Source organism: Astatotilapia calliptera, chromosome 12 (assembly GCF_900246225.1).
Source record: "Astatotilapia calliptera chromosome 12, fAstCal1.2, whole genome shotgun sequence".
Lineage (NCBI taxonomy): Eukaryota > Metazoa > Chordata > Actinopteri > Cichliformes > Cichlidae > Astatotilapia > Astatotilapia calliptera.
In genome coordinates, this window is record NC_039313.1 from 19,201,918 (window position 1) to 19,223,833 (window position 21,916).

At 40.4% G+C, this 21,916-nt stretch overlaps 2 protein-coding genes across 2 annotated transcripts; both read right to left on the reverse strand.

Moving 5' to 3' along the window:
* Window positions 1-999: 999 nt before the first annotated feature.
* LOC113033653 (protein limb expression 1) lies at window positions 1,000-6,033 on the reverse strand. The gene is made up of 6 exons (XM_026187668.1): window positions 5,826-6,033; window positions 5,033-5,229; window positions 4,261-4,401; window positions 4,086-4,181; window positions 3,054-3,131; window positions 1,000-2,973 (listed from the first exon to the last, which is right to left on the reverse strand). Exons 1-6 carry the CDS (start codon window positions 5,899-5,901, stop codon window positions 2,518-2,520), a joined length of 1,044 nt encoding a protein of 347 aa, XP_026043453.1. The 5' UTR covers window positions 5,902-6,033; the 3' UTR covers window positions 1,000-2,517.
* An 834-nt stretch (window positions 6,034-6,867) lies between these two features.
* On the reverse strand, window positions 6,868-13,447 carry riok2 (RIO kinase 2 (yeast)). Its single transcript, XM_026188622.1, has 10 exons — window positions 13,253-13,447; window positions 11,780-11,918; window positions 11,537-11,653; window positions 11,226-11,401; window positions 11,032-11,120; window positions 10,720-10,911; window positions 10,535-10,627; window positions 8,911-9,357; window positions 7,697-7,796; window positions 6,868-7,375 (listed from the first exon to the last, which is right to left on the reverse strand). The coding sequence occupies exons 1-10, from the start codon at window positions 13,316-13,318 to the stop codon at window positions 7,214-7,216; spliced, it is 1,581 nt and encodes a 526-aa protein (XP_026044407.1). The 5' UTR covers window positions 13,319-13,447; the 3' UTR covers window positions 6,868-7,213.
* Between the last annotated feature and the right edge of the window lie 8,469 nt (window positions 13,448-21,916).

The window sequence follows — 21,916 nt, forward strand, 5'->3', positions numbered from 1 at the left end:
ACTACAGAAGAGGACCCAAAGTGCTTTAGAAGCAATCTAAGGAACTTGGAAAGAAAAGCGACTGGACTTCTTTAAGTTTCTTGAAGATATTTCATCTCTCGTCCAAGAAGATTCTTTAATCCTAAGAGCAGTTGGTGAAGAGTCCCAGATTTTTAAGCCTTATTGGGAGTGTCCCTAGGAGGGTCATTGACCCATTATTGATCATCAGCCTAATCATAAATCATAAAAATTTACATTCCAAGTCTCAATAAACCCAGTTTCAAAATATATGAAAAGCTGAGGGGTGTGTTTTGTTGTGTTAACTAATTGTTCACAGTGATTTAGTTGTAGTTAAAATCAGAATTTGCAAATTCATCATGATTTATCTCATAAATCATTACACAGCACTCTTCCCTACATAAACTGCCTTTATAAGTTAAAAGTGTCAGTATCAGTATTGGTATTGGCAATACTGGCCCTCTATTTATTTGGTATCTTCAATACCTAAATTTACAGTATCGCACACCACTGGTCTTCGCTCGTTTTTTCACCTTTTTCCGACACCCTTGCATTTAAATCCAACTTCGGTCGCCTTGTGTACCTGGCCTATAAGACTGAACATCAGTCCCTATTCCTTGTTTCGCATAATGGTATGATGACAGTCTGTCTTTGCATGGTGTGCCTATCAATGTAAAGTCTCACCCCTGCCTGCTCCTACATACTGACGGGCCATTGATAATTGACATATGAAATTCTCTGGCAGGCCGGATGTGGTCTGCTGGCTGTACGTGTGACACTCCTGCCTTAGATAATTATTTTCACTCACTACAAAGTCATAAATGTCTTTATCTGCAAGTTAGTGGTATCACTGCATAATTTCCTCCATCAACATACTTAAAATCTAAAATTTGACTAATGCATTATGACATAATCAAATTATCACAGTCTGAAATGACACATAGGATATTTAAAAAAAAAAAAAACCCCAAACAAACAAAAAAAGTCACAGGTTATGAGGGCAGAAAAAAACATTCATTTTGAAATGTACTTTTAAAATGACGAAATTAACGTTTCCCCTGAACTATGCATTTGTTATGTGTCCTTTATCAATGTAAAACAATCAAATAACATGTAATAGGTCAGGATCTTTCACTGTTCTTAAAAAAACTGACACATTACATGGCAGCCTAGACATGCAGGGAGGAGTGAAGCAGGGAGAACAAGTTTACATACAGTCATGTGAAAAAGAGTGTCTAAGCCTTCTATGATTTCCCGTGGAAAACTAAGGACAGCTTGACTGCTTCCATAGGAACTAAAAGGGTGAGCGGCAGCCAGGTGCTGTTAATCAAATGCATTTGATTAACTGACAAACAGAAAGACTCCACTGGCCTCAGTATGTTCAGTGTTACAATTAAAGAAAGACAGAAAGAGTATAAGTTGTTTGGAAAGTTTGCCAGGGGAAAGCCTATTCTGTCTAAAAAGAACATGACAGCACAAGTTGCATCAGAACAAATGACAAATCTTCTTGAGAGATGAGTCCAAGGTGGAGCTATTTGTTCATAATGTGCAGCACTACATTTGGCAAAGCCCAAACGCAGCATATCAGCACAAACACAACTGTCACCACATGGGGGAAGGGTGATAGTTTAAGCTTGTTTTGCAGTCACAGGACCTAGGCACCTTGCAGTCCCTGAGTCCACAATGAACTCTAAAACTTTTATCAAATTGTGTCACGTGCCAGGACAATGATTCCAAGCACAACAGCAAATCTACAACAGAATAGCTGAAAAAGGAAAGAATCAATGTGTTTAGTGGCCAAGTCAAAGTCCAGACCTAAACCTGATTGAAATACTGCAGGTGGACTTCAAGAGAGCTGTAGATAACAAATGTTAACAAACTTAAATGAACCAAAGCAAAGTTGTAAAAAAAAAAGACTGATAAAGTCAAGTTACTGCTACTAGAGGTGCTTTAGGTAGGACTGCATAGAGTGCTATGAAAATGCTCTTTTGTGACTGTGCATGCTACATTGCTACAAGAATGTGCATAAATAAAATGTAGGACAGTGACAGAGTGCTCTTCATAAAAACCCCCCAAAAACAAACAAAAAATTGAGGTCCACGTTAAAAATGTAATTAAGTTTTCTACTATTTAATCTAAATCACTTGAATGCTACATTTATTGTTGTTAAAGCTGCTTATACATTACAGTGAGCCATACTTTTATAGTCACAAACTAAATTGTATGTTAATTAATAATGGTCGGGCATCATAATAACACCTCAACCCAATTTTGTAAAACCTCTTTTTAAACTCTCAGTCATGCTGACAAAAAACATTCTAGTTGCCTTCTGTGTAGCAAATGTAGATGTAGAAGATTTTTTAGCTGCATAGGCAAAGAATACCCTCACTAACTTCTCATATGTAAAATATGACAGAAAACACTTCAGAAAAGAGCTTCATGGTTAATCCTAGTGGGCCTTTAGGAGGTATAGAGTTAAATGGCAATATGTTTTGCCCATCCTCTACTTTGTGATTCAGTTTATTCAAAGTCATCTAAAGGCTCAAATGTTTGCTCTGAGCATGGTGAAGGACTATCAGAGAGTCCAGAGGCTTCACAGACTGTTTGCTGTGTGTTTTTATGGACCGGTGGCAAATGGCTTAAGGGTGGGGCTCGCTGGGCTTCTGTTTCCTGGCTGTAAAATGTGTCTAAAGGCAGATGCTCTTGCTTGTATTTGCGACTCAGCGAATGGCTGAAGACCTCAGGTGTGTGGTGAATGTATGCTTGGCTGAGAGCCAAGCTAAGGATCTCTGTTTTTTCCTTGTAGAAGCGCAGCTCTACGCCTCGACGCCGGGCCAACACTAGCTCCCTCTGTGCCACCTGCAACTCAGCTCCGATGAGACCCGGTGATCTCTGCTCCCGTGCGAGCCAATCCAGAGCCATATTGCTGCGCACGTACTCATCAAGTCCTCGCTGAGAGTAATATCTAATCACACTCTGAGATGGAGGAGAGAAAATAGGCCATCATCACTTCATAGATACGGAGATGCTGACACTTAATCAAGCAGGACCCATACCTGTCGAGAGCACTGTCTTTCCCTCAGAGCTTTCAGAGTCCCGTTCCAGTGCAACAACTGAAAAATTGTCATCATCTCCTACAGAAAGATGAGGTTGAGAAAGAAACACAGTCAGAAAGGAAAGTTTAATGCACCTCCACGAGTACTGAGTTAAACCTAACAAACCAGATTAGCGTTGTAAGTTTGACAAAGACAAAAATATGAATATTTATTACATGTAAGTGGTTGGTTTGACAAAACTATCACAAATCCTCAAGCACAAGGTATGTTTTACCTCGATTTATAAAACACCAACTGGGTGAACAGCTGCCATGTGTTGGAAAACTAGTGACATTACTGTTAAACAGAGAGTCCATACATTAACTTAAACCAACATAATTAGACGCAGATGGAAAGTTGTTTCAGGTTGACATCCGTGTTGTACCTGCTGCTCTGTTTACAATTCTGCTGCACTATGAAACCATTTGACACCTCCTGCATTAACTGCAATTATAAATTATACATTCTAGTGACAGCTGCAAAGCTTATACTCAATGCTGCGTGCAGACCGGTGCACAAGTGTGACTACATTTCAGCCCATGTGCATGTGGATAGTGTGTGTATTACTTGGACACAATCCATCTCTATGAGTTGAGTTTTAGCAGGAATGATAATGACCCCATTTCCTTCTACTAATAACCCCTCTGTCTGCAGGCATGTGCTTATTTATACAAAAGGTAGAAATATTAGGTGTTTAATAACACATGTCTCTGCCAGGGTCTGAGAGATATGTAAGAGCAGAACAGAGGGGTAAACGATTCCAAGGAAGGGCAGAATTGCCACCCTGTGAGTGGCCTTTTCTTTTTTTTTTTTGATGTTTGCCTTATAATAAACTGTTGATACTTAAATTGTGGGTGTTATTATAAACACTCTATTTATAGTGCAAAGTGGCACTTTACATTGTAAGTGTAATGCTTGGAATCTTTCAGTCTATCTAGTCATGAAGCCATATTTATGTAAAGCAAAAGAAATGAGTGTTTCTTTGTCCTTTACCTGGAACTCCAGCATGCTCCTTCCAATGTAGGAGTGAAGCAGCAAACTGTAGGTTCCTATACTGGTACCCGAATCACATGCATCTTCTACAGAAACCTTTAAACGCATCACAAAGCCTGTTAATACTGAGACATACAAGTTGTAATAATGTGTGTTTGAACTAGCTTACACATACAGCACTGTCTCTGGCCGCCTGACGCAAACTATGAGCGATGAACTCAGGGTCAATGCGTCGACATGGCAACTCATTCACAAGTGAGTTCATCAGAGCCACACGAGCCGCGTCCCTCCGAGCTTCTGCTTGAGTTTCACACACCTGAGTATGAGCAGAAAACCAGCAGAGTGCGTCAAAAGGAGTGTGTGGGCCTCAGGCTGCGTCCACATGTCCATAAATGGGCACCCAGTCTTGTATTTTTTTTGATAATTTTGCACTTGACTGCAGCTAATCATGGGATCTGAACTCACATCACTATTGAGATTAGGAATTCACAGATACCCAATCATATGCTGCCTCTGAGCTGGGGGCTGCTGTCTGGATCACAATGAGCCCATTGAGAAGCATCATGAGATTTAAACTGAACAACATCATTTTAAAACGACTTTTAAAGTCAGTGTGAAAATGTGAAATTTGATTCTATAACACTTCTATAAAACCAAAAGAATAACATTTTGTTTAAAAGCTTGCTATGGCTTTTATTTGCTGGTAATTTTGTTGAATTGTGCTGGTGCAAAGCAATTTTGTAATACTATTAAAAGGTGAAACAAGTGATAATGTAGCATAAGTTAATACTGTTATTACTATTACTTGCTCTAATTCTGTTATTTATGTACTCAACCTTTAGCATATAGTGGTATATTTCCTGTAGGGCTTTAAGGATAACAGCTGTTTATTCATATAAGCACATTAGATGAAAGTGTCGTTAGAGCACTGTTGATGTCAAACACACCTTATAGTTACCAAAACAGCTTCCTCCAGGAAGCGTGACATAGCAGACATACGGAGGTCCAGGAGAAGGTGCAGATTCGTACAACAGCAGGCTCTCTGTCTGGCCAGCTCCCTTCCCACCAAAACCATCCGAGTCACTGGAGGAACCATTCAGCTGCTTCTGCTCCCAGAAGTTATGAAGAATGGCCACCACGTTTACTGCACATACATGCATGTCAGCACGAAGATTGAAAATGTTTGTGAAAGGCCACTGTTAGGAATTCTTGCATTTGTATTAAGGAGATGTTATTCATCTGTCTGGGGTTCCCTTATATCATTCTGCTAACTCTCCTGTGTCATCACACTTGCTGAGCAGAAATTTTGACTTAAAAATAGAAATCAGACATCTGTGTTTATCTGCATACCCAGACAGCTTATATTGAAGTAGACTCTGGAACTGAAGGGAAGCACCTCACCACTTGACAATATTAGTATTTCCGAATACTTTTGTGCTCACTCTGACCCAGAAATGGGTTTAAAAGTTCCCAGAGTCCTTTACTTCGTGGCAGGAAAGTCACTTTAGGGCCATTTATGGCAACAGGGAGAACTTAACTCGCATTTATTTGAGCTATGGAGGAAATGTTACAAAGTAAAACAATGAAACACTCCCCTGACTTTCTTTTAATGTGATGCATTATTGCCTTGCTAGTGGTAAAAACCACTGTTAAGCAGTAAGACTTGTAGCTGTGCTCTCATATCTTCTTTGCTGTAAAAACTAACCTGTAAGTTTGTCACAAAGTTTCTTGCCTACTCACAGTCTTTGGGGCCGGCGCCAGTCTCAGTTTGTGATAAGTACGACATGATGCTCTCCTCCACTTTCACGTCACTCATCTTCTCTCAGCATTTAGTTCCTGCTGCCTCAAACACGTTCAGACCATTCTCTTATTAAAATGATCCACCAAAACAGCACGTCTGACTCTGAGTAGCTAAGTAGAGTAATAACTGAGTAGCCACCACCGTCACCATGGCTCAAAATTAGAAGGAACCTCCACTCCCCTTTCTCCACCTCCCCAAATCCCCCTCCTCCTCGTCTGTTTGACCATCTCGTCAGGGCTTCTCTTTTGAAGCAGACCACCTTTGTCACCCTCTCTGCCAATTAGCTCAGAGGGCCCCTCGGTCCTCTTGTACATGCACACACACAGAGGTGCAGAGCTGGAATGCTGAGCCCCTCCTCTGGGGCTGTGCAGCTGCCTAATCCTTGAGCACAGTTGGACGGTTTAAACTCGACCTAGCAGCCAAGTTGAAACCACAATTTTTTATAATGAAAAAAACATAAGAGGAAATTATGTGAAGAGGTCCAGCTTAAAAAAAAAAAAATGCCCGTTCTCAGGATTACAGCGAAAAATTTTATCCAGGCCTTTTTTGGATATGTGGGGGGTGGGATATTTTTGACTTCACACGCAAATTTGGGCCCACTGAGCTTCACTCACTCTGTTCACTATGAAAGGCCATTGTTCATGTGTGAATTCAGACGCTCTCTGAAAGCCTCCTACGCATAAATTAACTGAATTTGAAGAAAAACATGTTTCGTTTTCTTCCTTCGGACTGCCTCAATATGTAGCCCATCCATTTCCGTCACTCTTTCATGATTAATGCGTTGGTGTGTGCTCTCTGTGAATGTGCACCATTTGAATTTTAAATCCCTGTCCACGTTAGTCACTTTGTAAGCAGCACATCCAGACTGAGCATGAACCTTTGACTCTGTAACAGGAAGCTAATTAACATTGTTCAATCTGTTGTAGAGCTCATGTAGGTATCAGCACACACACAAAAATGAAGCACTAACACAGTGATAAATAAGTGTTTTGTGAAAACAAGTGCCTTTATTTAATAAGAAAAACACTTCCATAATCATACTGTTTTGCTATATTAAGCAGTCCATATTTGTGTATGCAAGCAACAAAATTTTACTTAAGTTTAAAAAGAAAACCAAGAGATTTTATGAGAACAGCATCCAAAACAGTTTTCACTTTATGTGACCTCCACTTTGATTTCTCTGTGATGATTCAAATAAGCTGAGTTTTTGAATAAATACACAGTATTTATTAATTGTGTTTACAACTTCAGACAAAAAAAATTCAAAAAGCCAAAAAAGAAAAAAGAAAAAAGGGTGTAAACATGAATTTCATCAATGCTGTTCTCTTTATCCCCAGAATTCGCTGGTCTCCATGCTAGACTTGATGTTATTTTGGTTTTCCCTCCTGGATTTGGTTTCCAAGTTGGCCTCACCCTTCTGTAGACGTCTCCTCTGCGCCGCCTTCTGCTGTTTGGTGAGCTGCCTCCGCACCTTCTGACGGATTACCTCCTGCAGGACACACGATAACAACAACAGGTCATAACAGATGAATATACTCACCTCCTGTCTCTGAAAGCCAGACACAACACTGTGCTGGCATGTTGTTTCTGTGTTAATTCACCTTCTTACAAACTGAAGCTCTTTAGCAACACCTACGGGACATTTTAAGATTTTCCCCAAAACTGTATAATGTGTCTGCTGCAGCACTGGCTGAAACTTCCAAATAATGAAGACATCAAATCTGTCACCATGTTTCTGGTTACTGGGTAGATTAGCAGAGTGTCCCTGTCAACCAGATATATCAACAGTGTAAATCTATGTTATACTTACTGGTGGTATGGTAGAGCAGCTCCCTGTGCTTCCCATCGTGGCCTCACTGTCTGTCCTTTTCCTCCTGTGCTCTACAATTTGTAGAAGACTATCTGCATCTCTGCAGGGAGATAAAAATTACATCATAGCAAAGCACATAAATGTACTGTAATGTACATACTTCATTAAACCAGCTTAATTTGACACAAATTAGCATAGATTTTGATTCATTGTCTCTATAATTCACTAACAATTCAGAAAAAAATATTTCTGGCTTGTCTCAATAATACTTTGCCAAACAATCCTGTTAAAGCCTCAGATCCACGGGATAAGAGACTGCTTTGGTTACTAGGGAAAAACGTATATTCTCTGACAGGTTGCAGAGTGGTTGTTGCCTGTCGTTAGGCTGCTTTGCTGCACCAGAAAGAAACCTTTTAACTCTTTTAGCTCTGATCGCTAGCAGGTTGCTGCAGTTGCCTGTAGTTTGCATGGAAGACACAGACTTGTCCTCAAACACTCACCATTTACTCTGAGCTGTACTGAAACTTGAAAAAGCATGGGACAAACCAAAAACGAATGCACAGCTTCAAGGTTTACGATGCAGATTACTGTTACCACCAACACGTTTCAAAAGGAAAATATTCCATTAGTCTTACATAGTTTCACTACCGTAGTTGGCATCTTTTGTCTAAAGTACTTGTAAATGTAGCAGTGACCAAAGCAATAACAAGAAGGTTTCAGTGCAGTACTATACCTCTTTACAACCGATTTCACACTAGTGAGTGCCAGCAAACATTTGCCGACCGATTGCAGAAAACACCCTTTTCCCTTGCAAGTGGCAGCTGCCAGAGGATCACAGACAAGTCTCTAGCCCTGAGTCAATAAGGTTTAGCAACTGATTTTAGATTACCAGCAACCCCCACAACTACTTGTCAACCTGTCAGGTACAACAAAATTTACTAACCAGTGGTTGCCAGAAGGTCTGTGACTGGTCTTTAGACCGCTATGATTGGGGCTTTATTAGCCAGCTGCAGACTTATTTGAACATTACAAAACACAAATGGTCACATAAAAGGACATACCACACAGATGAGCTAAGCAGTTCATCAGCAGTTGTCTTATATTTCCCATATGCCGTTTTCCTGCAGTACCATTTATCTAATAGTGGCACATAATCATCAAAGAATAATCTTCATTTTGGGGGTTTTATTGTGTTGGCTATTCACTGCTTTTACCTGAAAGGTTTAAACTCCTTGTTGGAGGCAGAAAGGTCTGCCAGCTCTGGGAACTCATCCTCTGCTTCCTCCAACTCTTCATCTAACTGCTTCTCTGTTTCTTCATCACCTGGAGGCGAAGATGCAGTCTCAGTCTCTTGATCCTCTTGAACCTTGTTCTTACTCTTTTCACCGTCCTGATCTTGTGTCTCTGCAGGTGTTTCGCTGATTCGTAATCCCTCCAGTTCCAGCATTGCATGTTTATATTCCTCCATGTCCACAGCCTCCTCTCTTTCCTCATCTGTTGCCTCTTTGGCATCCTCGTCATCATTGTCACTGTCGTCGTCGTCGTCGTCCTCCTCCTCCTCATCGTCCTCAGGTCCAGCTGGGTGTAGCAATGCACCATCTCGCTCCATGTCTTTCGTAAAGCCACTGGCTGAGACTTCAACATCTAGAGAATATGACCGCCTTTGGAAAGAAACAGGAGATCATGTTAGAACTGCTTTTCAGTTCAGAGTCTGGCCTCCACATTTACCATTTAAAATGTAATTCAGTTCCCTGTATTCATACATGTTTGTTATGTTTTAACTAGGGATGGGTACCGGTATCCGGTGCCATGATGGCATCGGTTCTGACATAAATGGTAGTAACCAGACCGAAAAGCAGCGCACATTTCGGTGCTTTAATTTTCCTGAGCTGTGATACACTTTAGATTCTAGCCAATAATTTTACGTTTCCGAGGATAGTAGGCGGGTCCAGGTACGTACGTTCTTTTAGAGCAGAGCTACAGATTAAAAATGCCCAAGGCGAAGCGGTCAAAAGCCTGTCTGTACTTCACAGCAAAATATGCAAACTCAGCAGCCTGCAACAAGTGCTTTAAGCTGATACTGTGATACTGTCAAAGGAGGTAACACCTCAAATCCGATGAAACACCTGGCGACGCCGAGTGGTTTTTTTTTAAAAGCCGAAAAATGCGCCATATTTGATAGCTTGCTGCGAGACCTCACACCGAGCACATCTAGTGCGGGTGTGGTGCCTGTTATCGGACCCGGAGTTAGAAACATCCCCCAAAAACACGAAGAGGAGAGTCCTGGCCCCTAGCCCTGCCAGTGCAGCAGAAATGATGACGGATGATGATCGCAGCAGCAGCCGTTCTTCTCTGCGTGAGTAGCTTAATGTTGTTCGTGTGTAATTTATGTTGAGTAGGCTAACCACGTTATTATATTAATGCATGTAAGGTGAACTAGCAAACACCATCATAGGTACATGCGGCTGTCTTCTTGTTTGATGGCAGATACTCCCTTCACCCTGGCCAAAAAGGCTAAAATGACCAAAGAAAAAGTGGAAAACATGAGAAGTTTTTGGATAAAGTTTGTGTTTTTTCCATTGTTTAAGCACTGCTTCCAGCCAAGAGTGATGCCCTAAATCCCCTATAGCTGCAGAAAAGGCTAACATTGTTATCTTTTTACAAAAAACAGCTGAACATGAGAGGTTTTTGGACCAATTTTGTGTTCTCCATTCTTTAAGCACCGGTTTGAGCACCGTTTAAGCACCGTTTCAAAAGTACCGGTTTGGCACCAGTATCGGATAAAACCTAAACGATACCCATCCCTAGTTTTGACTAAAATAAAGTACAAGCAGTTACCTGATGTCTTTGAAAGTTGGAAAGAGCTCGCTTTCATAATTGAATCGCTTTGCAAAGAAGTCGCGGATACATTTGACGTCTCGATCAAAGTACCTACAAAAAGGAGTCGTAAAAGTAGACAATTATAAGTTGTATGCTTTGATACTTTTAACTGCCAACTTTAAAAATCGAGCAAATAAACCCACCATTCAGCATTGGGGTGTGATGTAGACACCATCTGAGGGAAGTCAATCATTGTTATGTGGTCCTGGTCATCCAACATGAGGTTGAACTCGTTAAAATCTCCATGAATCAGGCCATGATTGGCCAGTTTGACTATGAGGTCCATGAACTCACTGTACAAGGCTGATGGATCCTGTAATTCATGAACCTGACACCTAGTAGAGTGAGACAATGCACACAAATTATGGAAGAAACCCCCCCCCCAGTAGGAACAGTACGTTATTTCTATTTTAATATACAAATAAAAAGAGGAAATCAATGGCTTGTTAACATACAGCGGATATCCATTGATGAGCTCCATCACTACAGCATGTCTGTTATAATCCACAGGTTTGGGAACTGGAAAGCCTCGATCGTACAATGCCTGGGATTAAAGAGGAGACAGACATTAAAATCCTCCAACAAAACAGTTTTTTCTATCACACTTGTAAGTGGTCCAGAACAGACTCTCACTCATTTGGTTCATTACCTTCATGTAGGCAAACTCCTTCATGGCAGAGAGGCGGGAGAGATAGAGCCAGGACATGTTCTTCCTGTGTTTGTGGTAATCTCTCTTGTTCTTCAGATTCCTGAAAGATGTACGCCCCAACCTGTGCAGCTTCAGAGCATACTGCTCTCCGCTTGGACTCGCCACAATATATATATCTACATGCAAGGTGAACAGAAAGAAAGAAATATTTATATAAACATGAGCACATAAAAGATTGACGGTAAAAGCCTGAAAACCTGAAAGAAAACACATTATGATTATAAATTTAAAAAACAAAACAAAACACTTACCCGACTCTTTGCCAACACCCATTTGGTTGCCAACAGAAATGATTATTTCTCTGGCGCACAAAGTCTTTAAGGCCAAGTAGTCATATCCTCCATAATTCAACTTGTAACCCTGGACAGCTGAGATCAACACACGCCATCATGTTAGAAAGCTAATCACTTACATCATAACTTGTGAGACAAAGCTAGTGTTTTTAGAATAGATAGAATAGAATAGATAGAATACGTTTTTGTAAGTTTTCTTACTCTTGGTGCGCTCATAGACCACGAGCTTGTGTTTCACAAGCTCTCTGAGGATCTTGTTGCAGCCACCGTGCTTGAGGCTTGCAATGGAAGACAGAAGACTTACTGGAACAATCTCATGGTTTTTCATCCCCATCTCAACCTGCGTGAAAAATTATCATCATTGTCATCAAAATTATCATCACCAGTGAGCTGACAGATTAAATTACAAGCTTATCTGCGTTGTAATGTATATTTCAGGAAAAACAGCCTTTGCTCATTCCTTCTATGTCCTTAAAATTCCCATGCTAAATTCTTCTTCCAGTTACTTCCTTCAGGGGTCACCACAACAGATCATATGCCTCCATCTCACCCTATTCCTAGCATCCTCCATTGACTCACCAATCTTTGCTTGTCCTCCTTCACTAGATCCATACTCTGTGGTCATCTTCTTTACCTCCTGGCTGGCCACTCCATATTCAACATCCTTCGCTCAATATATCTACACATGTATCAAGTTTGCCTCACCACCTTAGTCTCCAAACTGCTCAGCCTGAGCTGTCCCTTTGATGTAATGATTAGATGTTTCTAATCCTGTCCTTCCTGGTCACTCCCAACAACAATATTAGTCTCTTCAGGTATGCCACCTCCAGCTCAGCTTCCTGTCTGTTTTTAGTGCCACTATCTCCAAATCATACATTATAGCAGGTCCTACTGTAAACCTCCCCTTTCCCTTAACCTGGAGAGCTGTTCCCACCATTTTGCTACCTCTTTTGCTACCTCTCCAGACTCTTCCACCTGCTCCCTACTTTCACTACAGAGTTCATAATATCATCTGCAGATATCATAGGTCACGATAATCCATAGATCAATGAAGGAGGGCATGCAGCAAAACCCAGGACCCTAATTTTGTGCCTAAAAGACTGAAAACAAACACTAACTTTAGAAGAAAGCTGCTTTAATGGTCTAACACATATCACAAGGAACATATTAGCCTCAATGGCAGACAAATCCCTATAGGGCAACTGAAGTGCTGCAGCAGCAATTTCACATTACAGATATTAGGTAGATAACGCAAGGATTAATACATATGCAGATCAAGCGACTCTTCAGAGCTAGTGTGCACAGGACAAGTACTTATGCTTGGCAACCAATGTCGCCAGTGGTTTGTTTGTTACTAATGACAGATCCCAAACTCAGAATATTTCTACCACTGACACTCATATTTTGAAATTAATTGTTTTAAATATGCGTCTTGTGAATCCACCATCAGTCACTAAACCACAGGAGTACAGTGAAACGATGTTCCGTTTACCTGACATGAACTATGAATGCCTGTGTATGTGTGCTCGCCTTCATTACAACTACATTAACATCTCGCATGCTGCTGTAACAGTGGCATGTGTAAAAGTTAATGAGCAATAACCAGCTGACCAAGCGCTGGCTTAGCACAGGCTAACCAACTGGGACCGAATTAGCAGTTAGCTTTGTACTTACCGCAGTAAGGACTCGGAAGTCATCTCGGGATAAATATCTCAATATCACAACATTTAACTTTCCCATATTTTAGCCGACACATACACGGTTACACTGAGCTAGCTCTTCAAACTTTTTTTAACCTAAAGGTGCCACATTTCTTGTAAACACACGTGCAAGGCGGAAGTTCTAGGAACGGAAAAGACGTCACTTCTGGCTCTAGAAAAACTGACGCCGGATTGGACGCTGCGGCAAGTACCCTGACCTCCAATCACAGCAGAGTCCACTGTGTCCCGCCGGCAGATGGAAACATGCCAGAATGGATCTGCTGGAGGGACAAAGTTTTAACTCTTATTAGCCAAAACAGGGGCGCATCTACTGCATCTACTGTAGGGGCATATGATGGGATGTGCCACCCTAAAATAATCTCTTGTCCCCCCTAGTGTCACCCTAGTTTTCCATATTACAATGTTGTCTATTTATAATAAAACAAGGAATAAAAACAGTCATGGCCAGGGGGCAACAGAAATTAAAATATAACTATAAAAATAAAATTCTAGTAGACACAATCTGCACAAATCCTGAAAAACACTAAAAGTCTGTTTAAAATATTAAAACAGCCAGTGTCCCAAACATCCTCTTCAATCCCTTACTTCAGTCCCAAACTACTAATAGAAAGAAGAACATTGACTGTCATTTATTTTTTAAAATACTAGTCTTATCTCATTTGTCAGTTGGGTCAGTACTTACCCTGGGTGAGCAGAACTCTCAACTCTACCCGCCACTGATCAGAACGCTCCCCTGCCACCTCCAGGCACTCACCTGACGGGTGTCCCTGCACTTCACCATCCTCTGCAGCCTTTTTTCTTGGTGAATCGAAGCAAATCAACAATAATAATCAAAAATAAGTAAAAAAGCAAGGGAATACAAATGAGCTGTGATTCACCTTCACAGTGGCTTACTGGAAGACAGAATAAGGTCACTGGTAATGTTATTAGTAACCAGTGTTGGTCAAGTTACTTTAAAAAAGTAATCAGTAACTAATTACTGATTACTTCACCCCAAAAGTAATCCTGTTACTTTACTGATTACTTATTTTTGAAAGTAATTAGTTACTTAGTTACTTTTAAAAAACATTTTACACCCTTTTTCTGCATAGTCCACCATATAAAATGTAATCAAATGAAAAAGTCTCTTTTTTAAAACTTGTTTTATTAGTTTTAATCTTTTAACTTTATGCATCAAGCAAAAATTAAATTATATGCAACATTCTCTGACTGGAAGAAATTTGTTTAACATTTAAACCTATTTTCTGCACATTCCAGCACATAAAATAAAATAGTTTTTTGTGTTTACACTCACTCTTTCAAATAGATGCAAGTAAAACACACCAGAAAATAAACAAAATCAAAGAATCAGCAGTCCTGTTGCTCTATTTTCACCTGTTTAGTAGGAGTGGGGCAGGCGGAGGTTTGCCCTGGTGCAGGTGTGTCGCAGCCGTCATGTCAGTGGAAGAATCCGTGAGTTTCTCTGTGAATTTCACATTCCCATGGCAGCGTACTCAGTGCTTGTGCGGAAGTTTAGGGGTTTATTTTTCGCTGTAAAAAGAAGTTTTCTTCGAACAGCAGACGCTAATGTTTTTGTCACTTTTTCCAGAATCAAACTCAAAGTAAGGTCAGTACTTCCACACTTTAAATGCTGCACGCTCATACTCTCTCCCACACTTGATATATTATCCATTGTTGATCTGCACACAGCTGATGCCACGAACGTAGCACTCGCTCGTCATTGTCATGAGACACTCTAGCAAAAAAATCACGGTTTTAGTAACGCAGTAACGCAGCGTGCTCACGGGAACGTAACAGTAATCTAATTACCTTTTTTGCTATAGTAATCCCTTACTTTGCTCGTTAATTGAAAAAAGTAATCGGATTACAGCAACGCGCTACTGCCCATCTCTGTTAGTAACACTTGTGTTTTCCCTATTATTCAACTCTGGTAAATGGACTGGTACTTTCATAGAGCCTTTCTACACAGTTAAGCATGCAAAGTGGTTTCCTCAACATTCACCCAAACACACACACACACACACACACACACACACACACACACACACACACACACACACACACACACACACACACACACACACACACACACACACACACACACACACACACACGCCCCTTTTATCTACGCCTAAGAACTTTCTAACACACACACAGTCATGCTGTGGTTGATGCTTCAGGGGTAAATCAGGATTCAGTATTTTATCTGAGGATGCCTTGGTAGACAAGTAGATGACTCAGGGCTCAAATCACTGACCTTCCAATTGGTAGACAACTCACTCTATCAACGATCGGTCCAATATCACCCAAACCTTTTTCTCACCTGATGAAAAGGCCAGATAAATGTTTTGTAAAAGAGTATAGAATAAAAATATGGCAGTAGGTTTGAATGTTGAGTGGTATGGAATCCTGCTGTCATGATAGCTCACTGCTGTGAATAAGAGACAGGTTTTGCTCAGGAGCAATAAAGCATAGCGCATTTTATTGAAAAAAGTAAGAAATATCTGTAAAAGCTGAACTGCAGGAAACACTGTGTCAACCCTGTGAAATCTGAAGGTCAGGTGTGTGTGTGGGAGAAAGTGTTGAACAGAGATTTACTGGCAGGTTTTTGAATGCCCTACAGCAGGTTAGGTACACAGACACATTACTCATCCTGCTCTCCCACACACTGGAGCCTCTTTGGGAAAGTTGAGTATAGAACTACACAGTAAGACTGACAGAAAGCTCTAGAAAAAGATGTTTCAAGGTGCAGGAACCTCTCTGGCAACACATATGATAACACGCACAGAACCACTTTAGCAAAGGGTACATGAATGTGCTTCCTTAATAATAGCACCTATGCATTTACAATTATATCATGTTTTGACCATTTGTTCTAAAGCTTTCCTGTAAATCCAAACACTATAGAAACTCATCATCATTATATAAACAAAAAGATAGTTTGTTCACAAACTGTGAACAATATTATGTAGTTCATAATAGTTTTTGTCTTTTGTTAAATGGAAGCCTGAGTCTGGATTATCACTGAATTACTTACATTAACCAAGACCGGAAGGCTGGAGTTCAGCTTGCTGGTAAGTTTGTCTCCAAATTGTCTTCTTGTTTTATGTAATTCCTTCTGGGATTTGGATCCAACAAGTTAAGCATGTATATTATGCACACACACAAACACACATGCAGCTATTGTTGAATGAAGACATTGATCTGACACATGTAAAATGTGGCCCATTGTGTTTATTGTTCCCCCCCATCTCCCAACCCTGTGTTCTCAAAAGGGAACAGAGGATTAGGAGATGATGGAGGAAATTGAAAGTTGGGGGGAGGTTGCAAGTTTCTTGCAACTTTTCTCCACGTCTTCTAATTGTGCTTGTTTTTCTTCAAGCTTGTCTTTCAGTTCTTTAAATGTTGCCTCCTCTATTAGCTTTGCCTTGTTTATATCTGTATTTATCTGTTCTACTTTCTTGTGCATGTCTTCTAAGTGCTGGTTTCTCTTCTGGATTTCTTGAAGTGTACACTGCAGGTCTTCATGTGTTTTCTGTTATTGTTGCTTTTGCGCCTGGATTTCAGTGTATTTGTACTTCAAGTTGTTAGAAAGTTCCTCAAGTTCTGTGTTTTTTCTCAGCATTTCATTGATGCTACTCTGCATCTCTGAGCATTGTTTTTCCAGTTTTTTCTTTTCTCCTTCCAGTTCAGTTGCTTTGTACTTCATTTCATTATAATATTTTTGGAGTTTTTAATTTTTCCTCTGGAGAATAAGTTTTTCTTCTTTCTGTTGTATGTCCTGTTGCTTCTTCTCTTGAAGCAACTCTTGATTTTGGAGCAGTGTTTCATTAAGAGTTGTTTGGAGCATTTTGTATTTTTCCTCCATGTCTTCAAGTTTGCAATCCATTTCTTCCTCTTTTATGTCCTGCTGTTCTTTCTCATGAAGAAACTCTTTATTTCTGTGCAGTGTTTTATCGAGCCTCATTTGCAGCACTCTGAATTTTTCCTCCATGTCTTCAAGCTTGCAGTTCATTTCTTTCTATTTTATGTCCAGTTGCTTCTTCTCTTGAAGCAACTGTTGTTTTATTGTGCTTCATCTGCAGCGCTCTGTATTTTTCCTGCATGCCTTGGAGTTTGCACTGCATGTCTCTTGGTTCTACAGGCAGTGCAGAATTATTAGGCAAGTTGTATTTTTGAGGAATAATGTTATTATTGAACAACAACCATGTTCTCAATGAACCCAAAAAACTCATTAATATCAAAGCTGAATGTTTTTGGAAGTAGTTTTTAGTTTTAGCTATCTTAGGGGGATATCTGTGTGTGCAGGTGACTATTACTGTGCATAATTATTAGGCAACTTAACAAAAAACAAATATATACCCATTTCAATTATTTATTTTCACCAGTGAAACCAATATAACATCTCCACATTCACAAATATACATTTCTGACATTCAAAAACAAAACAAAAACAAATCAGCGACCAATATAGCCACCTTTCTTTGCAAGGACACTCAAAAGCCTGCCATCCATGGATTCTGTCAGTGTTTTGATCTGTTCACCATCAACATTGCGTGCAGCAGCAACCACAGCCTCCCAGACACTGTTCAGAGAGGTGTACTGTTTTCCCTCCTTGTAAATCTCACATTTGATGATGGACCACAGGTTCTCAATGGGGTTCAGATCAGGTGAACAAGGAGGCCATGTCATTAGTTTTTCTTCTTTTATACCCTTTCTTGCCAGCCAAGCTGTGGAGTACTTGGACGCGTGTGATGGAGCATTGTCCTGCATGAAAATCATGTTTTTCTTGAAGGATGCAGACTTCTTCCTGTACCACTGCTTGAAGAAGGTGTCTTCCAGAAACTGGCAGTAGGACTGGGAGTTGAGCTTGACTCCATCCTCAACCCGAAAAGGCCCCACAAGCTCATCTTTGATGATACCAGCCCAAACCAGTACTCCACCTCCACCTTGCTGGCGTCTGAGTCGGACTGGAGCTCTCTGCCCTTTACCAATCCAGCCACGGGCCCATCCATCTGGCCCATCAAGACTCACTCTCATTTCATCAGTCCATAAAACCTTAGAAAAACCAGTCTTGAGATATTTCTTGGCCCAGTCTGGACGTTTCAGCTTGTTCAGTGGTGGTCGTCTTTCAGCCTTTCTTACCTTGGCCATGTCTCTGAGTATTGCACACCTTGTGCTTTTGGGCACTCCAGTGATGTTGCAGCCCTGAAATATGACCAAACTGGTGGCAAGTGGCATCTTGGCAGCTGCACGCTTGACTTTTCTCAGTTCATGGGCAGTTATTTTGCACCTTGGTTTTTCCACACGCTTCTTGCGACCCTGTTGACTATTTTGAATGAAACGCTTGATTGTTCGATGATCACGCTTCAGAAGCTTTGCAATTTTGAGACTGCTGCATCCCTCTGCAAGATATCTCTCTATTTTTGACTTTTCTGAGCCTGTCAAGTCCTTCTTTTGACCCATTTTGCCAAAGGAAAGGACGTTGCCTAATAATTATGCACACCTGATATAGGGTGTTGATGTCATTAGACCACACCCCTTCTCATTACAGAGATGCACATCACCTAATATGCTTAATTGGTAGTAGGCTTTCGAGCCTATACAGCTTGGAGTAAGACAACATGCATGAAGAGGATGATGTGGACAAAATACTCATTTGCCTAATAATTCTGCACTCCCTGTATGTTCTCCTGTTCTTTCTCTTGGAGGATCTCTCTTTTTTGTGTGTTTCTTAGTTTTAAACTAGTTGATTAGTCTACTTGTTTCCCCCCCTTGTGTAGCCGACTAAAAAATTAATTGCCAGGAGCATCCTTGGTGTGCAGGGTTACCACTGCCATTTCCGGCTGAGGGTTTTTTTTTAAATCTGAGTGGAGATATTGTCATTAGGAAACTGATACTGCAAATCTGAGCCACCACTAGGCAGAGGTTGGAAGCAATGTACAAATACTTCATTATTGTGCTAAAGTAGAATTTTCAGGTAGCTGTACTTTACTTTAGTCATTTTTCTGTCAACTTTGTGCTTTTACTCCTTACAGTTCCAAAATGGGCTTGTTACTTTTGTTTTAAGGCATTTGAGGGAAGTTATTATTTCGTCTCTGCGGGCCAATGAGAAAAAAAATGATATTTCAAATTGTTAAATTGATATTTTGAATAACCTGAAATTTTGACTTAATGATTCCAAAAAATGTTGCTTTTTTAGCATCTTCCATAATTTATACAAACAGTCCATTTTAAAGGTTCAGTTTAATGATATTTAAATCTCACTGTATAAAAACAGACTGTGCTATCAATTAATACATTGCAGTTTTTCATGTTTTAGCTAGATGGCACTGTGACACAGGGCGCTCTGAAGATTCTGAGCTGCTGTCCTTTGTCTCAAACGTGTCTGTGTATCGACTCTGTCTTGAGTTATAAACACACTGTGTCTGGAAAAAAAAGGCAGACCTTCCATTTAAGGAGAGAAACGACGGGTAATTTAACATTGCTATTTTGGTGAAATTTTCTTAGTTAAGCTCATAGATAATGCTGATATCATTTTAATTGTCTTGAACAATGATGATGAATGCTCCTTTATAATCCTGACATTTTCCAAAAATGTTTGGATTCTTGTTACCTGCTTTTCGTACTTTGCTCTCTTTTTTTCCCTTTCTGGAATCAAACTAAAGCACATGACAACTCTCTAAGTTCACTGGATAATCATAGACCATCTCTGTTTTAGATTAGATCATCATACCATCCTATAACTCAATTTCTCGAGGGAATTCTCTTCATATTCTGGTGCTGCAATAGGTAGAAATTTGATTGATGGAGAGGCTGAATGTGTTGTATCATTAATAAAACTTACAGATTGCTTGTTTGGCTCTCAGTTGTGGCAAACCTAAAGTCTTGTTGCATATGTTCTTGGTAAAAAAGAAAAGAAAAAAGAGCTGGTTAAGCAGCCAATAGCAGACAGACTTGACAGTTATACACAAGTCCAGACAATGTGGTCAGTAGTGTGTCCGTCCATGCAGACTGGGAGCACAGCGGGAGAGTGTGGCCCCGCCTGAATGTGGAATTAACTGGAATGTAGTGAAACAGCCATTCTTGCATGCACACCTGAGCACACACACACACGCACACACACACGCACACGCACACACACACACACACACACACACACACACACACACACACACACACACACACACACACACACACACACACACACACGCGGAAACAGTGAGATAGTGTCTTCTTTCCAGATGTGGTGAGGGAACATTTTACTATGTTTCAACACAAAGCAGCTCATTTTTCAATTCTAGCCCCATTCCACCCCCCTGGCCATCTCCTTTTTTCTCCTTCTTTCCAATGTTGGGAGTATAGAATTTAATACATTAAAGTGTTTTAAATACTGGATCACCTCCAGGTAACGTGTTTTGTTGTGCAAAGTGGAATTCAAATGTATTGTTTGAAATGTGTTCAACTGATCTTTTTTTCCGTGTATACAGAGCTGGTTTATTGTCAGTGGATCTGCAGTGAACCAGCTTCCTTTGATATTAAATTAATGAGCCCCTCGTTAGCGTAAGATGAAAGTTAAAGTTGGATAGGTCAAAATGATGAAAGGACCTTTGGAGTACTGACTGAAGTGAAATGAAGTACACGTAGTCTATCAAAGCTATGAACCCCCACCCCTAGCATGTACATAAAGAAAGAAATTACTGATGGAGTTTTAATAATGTATGAGAACTTAAAAGTGAGAGCATACCTACCATAGATTTAAGGATAAGCACAGACTACAGAGACAACTAAACTAGCTGCAAACCTTATTGCAAATGTTATTAGTTCATTTCTGTACATATTTGACCACGTGGGCCAAAATTAAATGCATCACTGGCCACTCTTTTGGGTACATCTGTTCAACTGTTGAATGCTAAATGATAACATAAATATTACATCACATTAGCCAATCACATGGCAGGAACTCAGTGTGCTTAGGCATATAGGCGTGATCATGATGCATACTCAAGATCAAACTGAGCACCAGAATGCGAAAGAAAGGTGATTTAAGTTGTTGGCAACAGACAGGCTGGTTTGAATGTTTAAGTAAGAAAGTGCTGATCTTCTGAGCTTTTCCCCACATGACCATCTCTAGAGATTACAGAGAATGACCTGAAAAAGAGAAAAATATCTAGGAAGTGGTAATCTGGGAGAAAACGTCTTATTGATGAAAAATATCATGTCAACATGAACCAGAATTGTTGGACATTGTTTAGAGCACCCTGTTGGAGTTATGCAATGAAGACCCCATTGTTCCTATTAAAGAGGTGTATATTTAAAGGGTTGATGTCTTTGTGGTGTTTGTAGTAGTTTTACGTTTCCTTGTTGTGTTTCTACAGAGTAAACATGGGATCATGACAGACTTATCTCCATCATCCCGCAGAGGATCCCTGCTACCTACCACCACACACACACACACACACACACACACACACACACACACACACACACACACACACACACACACACACACACACACACACACACACACACACACACACACACACACACACACACACACAGAGGCCGATAAATTGTTTTCCAGCTCTAAGCTTCAGGGAGGGAACGCTAAATTGAG